Source organism: Chlamydotis macqueenii, chromosome Z (assembly GCF_036417535.1).
Source record: "Chlamydotis macqueenii isolate bChlMac1 chromosome Z, bChlMac1.mat, whole genome shotgun sequence".
Classification (NCBI taxonomy): Eukaryota; Metazoa; Chordata; class Aves; order Otidiformes; family Otididae; genus Chlamydotis; species Chlamydotis macqueenii.
In genome coordinates this window covers 21,910,081-21,917,878 of record NC_141593.1, presented here as the reverse complement: position 1 = coordinate 21,917,878, position 7,798 = coordinate 21,910,081, and the positions used below count along the sequence as shown (strand labels likewise).

Here is a 7,798-nt window from a genome sequence, read left to right as displayed (position 1 = left end):
TTTAAATTAAGGTAATCTTAGAATAGAGGTGTACTACATTTAAATTACTGCAGATTTTTTCTTATTGATCTCTGAAGATATCCCTTTATCTCACTGAAGATAAGCTTCCCAGTGGTAGCAGCTTTTGAGGGACTGAATTTGGTTAGCATGTATCAAATCTCATTTCATGAATGAAGCTACCAGAACTGTAGAAGAGATGCAAGAAAAACAGTAGACTTCATAAGAAACATACAGATGTTTTTAATTTAAAATACAGAGTTACCAGAAATACAGACTTGGGGCACTGCAGGTACATGAAAAATAGTAGAACTGGTGATTGCTCTGTCCTGGCTCTTCTTTTGTCTAGGAATTAGATAAAAATGTTTCAGTTCTTTCTCAGTCTCTTTTTTTGGGTCCCACTATGCAGAGTTTTTTCTGCTTCAGCTGGAACCTTCAACTCCTGGCTTACTTCACTGTGATATTAATGATGCTGATATCCTCATAGGGCTTGTCAGTTTTGGGATTGACTTTTACATTAGAAATTCTTTGAACAACTTCCATTCCTTTAGTCACCCGTCCAAATACGCTGTGCTTGTTGTCGAGCCATGGCTGTTTGAGAGCACAGGAGGAGAGAAAAAAAGCATATTAAAATAGGGAGTAGCATGTAGGTCAAGTACCAAACCAGAAACAGAATGACCTAAAATAAGTGAAAATGGATACATCTTATATGTTCAGTTTATGAAACGTAACATCATGTAAATATTAGCATGAAAGCTTAGAGTGTGCCTAATACATATTCATATGCATTTAAAAAACTCACCTTTTCCATTGTTTTCTTAAAGTACTACAGAGGTCAAGTTTTAGCAATGCATTTCATATTTTATCTTCAGGTGTATTCTCAGTTCACAGAAATGCCACTTCAGTCTATTTCATTGTATTTTCACAGCTGAATTTTAGGTGCCAGTCCAGAATACTACTTAATGCAAAGTCATTTTCATACAGTATACCCAATTAGCAATCTGAAAATAGGCACTGATGTAACTTAATAAGCTTCAAAATTATGGTAGATAGGTGCTTTTTTAAAAAAAAAAATACATCATTTTGAAATAAGTGCTATATGAATGCAGTTTCTTAAACGTTACCTTTAAGGATTTGTTTTGTATCTGTTAGATTCACATACCAAAATGTATTTATTTGGCTCCAAAATTGTACACAGATCAAAGGAAGTCTCCAAACCTAAATACTGCCTTCCTTGATAGTGCCTAATTATAGCTACACAAGGAGTCATCCTGGCAGCATATCCAAAAACATCAAACAATCTAAGCTATAGCTAGATTTCCATCAAGTTTAAACCAGTATATTAATACAAAATATATAAAACTCCAGTTTTATATCACCCTTATTCCCATTAAAGGCGAAAGGGCTCTTAATCACAACTGACAAAAATAATTTTCTATTTCTTAAAGGACTGTTTCAGTGAAACCTACACAGTATACGTCATTGCATGCAGCATTTATTTGCAAAATTACAAGAAAAGATGATTTAGATAGAACTGTGTTCCTTTTTCCATCAGAAAAAAAAATAAATTTTTACTATCTCTTAGCATCTCAGGCCGTAAATTGAGCTTTTAATATTACTTACAGTTGGCACTACTGTTATAAAAAACTGGGATCCATTGGTATTTGGTCCTGCATTAGCCATGCTGAGTGTGTATGGTCTATCATGTCGTAAAGTTGAATGAAACTCATCTTCAAATTCTCCTCCCCAAATACTTTCACCTCCCATGCCTGTACCAGTTGGGTCACCAGTCTGAATCATGAAACCCTGCATAAAAATTAAATGTTATTACATCCTCACATAGATGAGCAAAAATGTTTTATGCCAAGTGACATTTTTTTCAAACTTACTTTAAACCTTTCAACAAAATGTAAGTGGATAGGGGACAAAGCATTCAAGGCTTCTTTAGGTGATGATTACTTGTGAAAAAAACAAGCTTACTCACTGTTCTTGCTAGTGAAGGACAGAAACCTAACTACCTGTACCTTCTGCAAACACTTAGGCTATATCAGCTTGATTCTGGTGCAACAGAAATAAGAAGCCTTTTACAAGAAATGCCTTCTGACATGAAACAAAGTCTTAATTAAAGCCGGATTGCTGAACAGATCTTTCTTTCAATTTTCAGATTTCTTCCACTTTGTCAGTTGCCAAACAGCTATTAAACAATTTCAGTAAGTGATAAAGCTGTTTAGAACCTCAGAGTTGTTCAGATTTTACAGGAACTCTGAAGCCATTACAGAAATCCTTTGTGCAAAAGGGAAATGAAAGGGTTAACAGAGAGGACTGACCACAAAGGTATATTCTCTAAACCAACCAAAAAAATAACTTTTTACAAGTTACCTTGATGATACGGTGAAATATGTGTCCATTATAATAACCATTTCTGCTGTGCACACAGAAGTTTTCCACTGTTTTAGGGCACCTAAAATCATGTAACAGAAAATACAGGCTACAATAAATATTTAATTGTATGGAGGCAATGCCATAAAGATTTCAGCTGAGACTAAGATCCTATTGTACTGAGCAGTGTTTCAGCACGCTGTAGAAACAGCTTTCATCAAATAAGGTAAAAAACAAATCCCCACCTCCTCAAACCCAGAGGTGGAAGCAAAAACATTTCAGAAGAGTACAAAGTTGCACGATTACACAGGAAGGCAGCAGCAGTGTTGATAACACAGAAGTCCTTACACAGAGACAAGGACTCTTCTGCCCCTCACACCACCCCACCAGCGAGTGTGGTGGGGGTGCAAAAGACGCTGGGAGGGGACACAGCCAGGATAGCTGACCCCAACTGACCGAAGGGATATCCCACACCATATGATGTCATACTCAGCAACATAAAGCTGGAGGAAGAAGGAAGGGGAGATGTTTGGATTTATGGTGTTTGCCCTTTCAAGTAACCATTACGTTACATGTGATGCACCCCTGCTTTCCTGGAGATGGCTGAACACCTGCCTGCCGATGGGAAGCAGTGAATGCATTCCTTATTTTGCTTTGCTTGCATAGGTGACTTTCACTTTACTTATTAAACTGTCTTTATCTCAATCTATGAGTTTTCTCACTTTTACCCTTCCTAGCCTCGCTCCCATCCCACCAAGCAAGTGGCTATGTGGGACTTGCTTAGTTGCCAGCCTGGGTTAAACTGTGACAGGAAAATCTATTTCCTCAAAGCCTAGATCAAGGCATCACTGATTAGATGTTCCTTCCCCAGATTTCTACTTACATGCTGTTTATTTACAAAATAATTATGGAGTATTATTTACAAAATAATTATGGAGTATATGCTCCATCAGCAGAAAGCTGTTCACTCCTTCACTTCTATAATTCTATTAAGCTATATACGTAAGGTGTCCAGTTTTTCATATAAGAAGTAAAATCTAAAAATACGATGTTTTAATATTATAGAACTTGCAGTCAGCAGAGTCAGTATCCTGTGAAACTACTCATACACACTGTTTGGAAGCAGGGTGAAGAGGTGGAATATTACCATTGATGGAATAAGAAATGGAAAAACCAAAGAACTGACCCCTTCACATTTGTGACTTGTTTTTTTACTTCTGAGAGATTTGCTACCAGAGTGAAAATTCCTTGTGATAGCTCTTCCAGTAGTTTTATAAAATGGATTAGTAGCCAGAGGAGATTTACACTGACAGGTTTATGCAGTCACATGCATTTTCACAGCCAATAACAAAAAAGCCATTTTGAGTTACTTCAGTTATGACAAGGAACATTAGCTTGGGCTTAGTATTGTTGCAAACTGTCTCATGAAACAGAGTGTCAACGGCATAACTAACAGAACAGACAAGATTATAGTCCCAGTTCCTGCTGTGCAGTACAAAGTCATTCACAACTTTATTCCATGAGCATATGGCCAAAGATTTAAAGGACAGACAAAGCCACATCCTAGATAGCTGTCTTTAATTTTTTAATGACATTCATCTAAAGAGATTTTTAATTCAAAGCTCAGCTAGGAGGAAATACTAGAATAAGAAAGAACAGATCTAACATAATAACCAAGCTTGGTAATACTATATTTAATTTAAAATTACATACAAAACATTGCAGTGAAGCACCTAGCAATACTATGCATGTAAATATAGTGTCACACTGGCACAAAAATAAAAAAAAAAAAAACAAACCAAAAAACTCAAATAATGTAGCTTGGCATGTGACTCACTGCTAAGTGCTCCACCATTACTGCAACCTATATGCTACAATTAAGAATTCCAGAAACTAGGGCCTGATGCAAGGAGACACTGGCAAAGAGAGCAATAAAAGGCTAGCAACTCTACAGGGTAGAACTGAGGTTGTGTTGCCTTACCTGTGTTTATGACAAAACATGAACTTGTTTTTGGAGAAGCATGGACTATACTTAAATAGTTTTATTTTCCATGTATAGCAATATATTATATATATTTACTGTTGCATAAGAAAATCTTTGCATATATTAGCATCACAAAGGAGAGAAGCTGACACAGTAACTTTAGCAATTGTCATACAAAAAACTCTTTTTCAATTATATGCCTGATTTTGGATATACACAGCACTAACATTACATGCTGGTATAAATTCTATGTTGCTCTTGAAGGAGCTGTAATAATACAAAATGTAGTCCAATGGCCACATTTGGAAGTTGCAAACTGTACTATTCTTCTGGCTTACAGAGACCTACTGCCAAATCTACTGCTGCTGCCAACATCATCATTCTTTTTAAAGATAGAATCAAAACAGCACTGCCTTAGAATAATATGTAGCTTACACAGAAGAGCATCATGACCTATCTACATCTGCACTTTAGAGAAAGAACAAAAGTTAAGAAAGAACTAAACCTCCTGAACCAATAATTAAATAAAAGCAAAAAACCATTTTAAAAAACCCCAGCTGTGCCCTCAACTGTTATTTAGACCTGTTTTTACCCTGCTTTATTTGTGTTTGTCAAGAATCGCGTTCCTAGCTTAATGTATTAAGAAACTGTCAGGAAACAAGGACAGTAGAAAAAGGTGAAGAAAATAATTAATTCTAGCTTGAAATGTAAGTTTTGGATACTGTCACCACAAAGCACAGAAGGACAGAGAAACAACAGAAAAACTACGAAATACATACTCGACAGGAAAAAGCTTGATATGAATATCTCCCATGCTTGTGTGGATGATGGCACTGTCTGAAACTCTTTTAGGGCCTTCTGCCTGAGTGGCTGCCATGACCTCTTCTTTAGAAGGTTTCTCATTAAATACATCTCTGTCAGAATCTGCACTCTTCGTATCTTCTGGTTCACGTTTAGTAAACTGAAGAACAAAAGAACAGAAGATTAACTCTTTGGTTTTCTGTGTTTTTCCCTTGTCTTACACACTGCTCTGCACCCAAGACATCAACGTGATTATTCAACCTGCTAAACACCCAGCTAGATTTTAAATGTAGGCAAAGAATTCATAGACAGTGTATCCTTGCATTTCAGTGTTGTGTGTTACCAGCATTTCCACAGTCACACAACCCAGTATAACTACATACAAATCTAGGTAACCTTTTCTAATCTGTAATCTTGAAACTTAAACTTCTTGTTTTCATACAAACAAAATCCTCTTTTTCCAATACCACATTAATACAAAACTATAGAAAAACAGTACATTTCACGCAAAACAGGAGAAGGATCAGAAATGTAATTTTAATAGTACTTATAGGAAAACATAGAATAAATATGAGTACACAAGCTTCTGCTTAAGTAAGCAGTAAAATTACATATAAAATGACAATCACTAATCTTTCTGCATGCCTACAGTCATGTTTTCTCTGTGAGTAATGTTTCCAGATTTTGTCTACCGTTCCTCCTCACTTGTCAAATTGTTCAGAGTAGTATATCCTATTATATACTACACATTAACCACACAAAGCTTATAGAAAGTGTACTGCCTTGCTCCAACAGAAAACGTGATCAAATTCAAGCACAGGTAACAAAAACCCGAGGGATCTCTAACCTCTATGGTGATCACATCATAGACCAACTACTAAATACTCTGGAATCACTTGTCTGTTTGGCTTATTCATTGCATCTCATCTAAAATCTAAATTGTAAACAGCAAGATGACTCCTGTCTTAAGTTAGCTGCCTGTAATGTACTTGGTGTTACTGAGTACTGATGCTACTCTGAATGTAATTATTTTTTATTACATATTTTATACAGACAGTTAATTATTGTTTCTTTACCAGTATAAGATCTGGTTAGGTTTTTTAAAGGTTCTTACTTAATTTTTTTTTTTTTTTCAACTAGAACAAAAGCATATAACCTTCTTGGAGAACTGTAACTTAGACAGCCAAAACCATCCAAGTTTATTTAACTGCTTGAGCAATAATGAAAAAATTAAAGCTGTTTCTAATCAATTTACAGCTAGTTCAAGCTAAAAATTCTACAGTATACTTGCAATATAAAGGACTCCTCTGAAAAGGTTGTGTTTGCAAATACTCAAAGACAAAAAGGTCTGGAAAGATGGAAGGAGAAAAAGAAAAAATAATGCACAGAAAACATCAATATAAGAATGAAGTTATTTAAACAGAAACCACACATACCATGTAAAACCTATTTTTTTTAAAAGCCGTGCAGATTACTGTTGGATCTGCCTGGATATTTTGGAGAACGGGATTTTCAGACGCCTTCATCTCTATTGTGATTGCAGCACGATGTTTCTTTGCTACTCCTTGGAACAAAGCTAGCTGCATCACTCTGATGTTTTCTTGTTTTCCCAAGATACGAATACACCTGAAGTACAAGATGTAAAAGGGTGTAACCGCTGTTAGCTGCTCACAGTCAGAGAATGTCTCCTTTCTGACAACAAGACTCAAAGCAAAATTCAAAAACTCTCTCATAATATTTTTTCACTAATTTTTTTATGTTGCTTCTGTATTCAAACTTGATAGTTTATTTACTAGTGAGCCTCCTTACATGATAAAATCCTGAATGCATGATCCGCATTTATTTAGGTAATCACATCCAGTTAGCCAGAGACTAATTGATTACACATCTTTAATACAAATATGCTTGTCATATTTTCTCCTCATTTGACTAAGCTTTAAACTGCAACGACCCATTACTAAGCATGGGAGTATCTAATGTAATGCTTGCAAAGAACAAAAAAAAAAAAATTAGACACCGCCCTCCACCACAGTCATATAAAGTTTTAAATATACCATAAATTTGACTGAGTATAGACTTTGAAACAAACATATTTATCTCAGTGTGTGTTACTGGAACTTACCTGTTAGTCTCTACATTTATGACCTTAATGCCTAACATTGTTCCATAGAGAACGAAGTGTCCAGTTTCATCAAAGACTATATTAATTAATCTTACTGCATCCACTTTCTCCAGCTCACGCTCAACTGCCATACGTCGGCCAAACTCCATGTCTGGTAGTTGCTGTCTCATCTGCTGAAGTTCAGTAAACATCTACAACCCCCCCAAAAAAAATCACTATTATATGAACATATTTCAAACTTTCAATCTAGCAAAACACTGATCCACATGCTTAGAAAATACAGAATTCAAGTGAGACTACTCCACTCAAACTTAACGCAAGAATTTAAAGAAATACAAGTAATAGTCTCTTTATTTTAATGACCCAATAGACATGTTGTAGTACTAGGCTTATGCAAAGAAAGGGAAGTGTGTAGCTCTCTAATGAAGTTCTTAGAATTTAATAAATTAATTCATTATTTGAAATGGGCACTTTCCATAATTGCTTTCTAGTAAAAAGAAATCTAGCAGATGAAA

General features: G+C 35.5%; 1 protein-coding gene across 1 annotated transcript in view; it reads right to left on the bottom strand.

The window, feature by feature from the left end:
- Nucleotides 1-220: 220 nt before the first annotated feature.
- Nucleotides 221-7,798, bottom strand: part of PPWD1 (peptidylprolyl isomerase domain and WD repeat containing 1) — a 13,953-nt gene continuing 6,375 nt past the window's right edge. The window contains exons 6-11 of the mRNA XM_086770652.1: nucleotides 7,284-7,474; nucleotides 6,598-6,787; nucleotides 5,140-5,321; nucleotides 2,377-2,458; nucleotides 1,621-1,803; nucleotides 221-588 (exon numbers count right to left, since the gene is read on the bottom strand). Of these exons, the coding sequence (XP_086626778.1) occupies nucleotides 445-588; nucleotides 1,621-1,803; nucleotides 2,377-2,458; nucleotides 5,140-5,321; nucleotides 6,598-6,787; nucleotides 7,284-7,474 (972 nt within the window). The 3' untranslated portion in view covers nucleotides 221-444. The remainder of the gene's footprint in view (nucleotides 589-1,620; nucleotides 1,804-2,376; nucleotides 2,459-5,139; nucleotides 5,322-6,597; nucleotides 6,788-7,283; nucleotides 7,475-7,798) is intronic.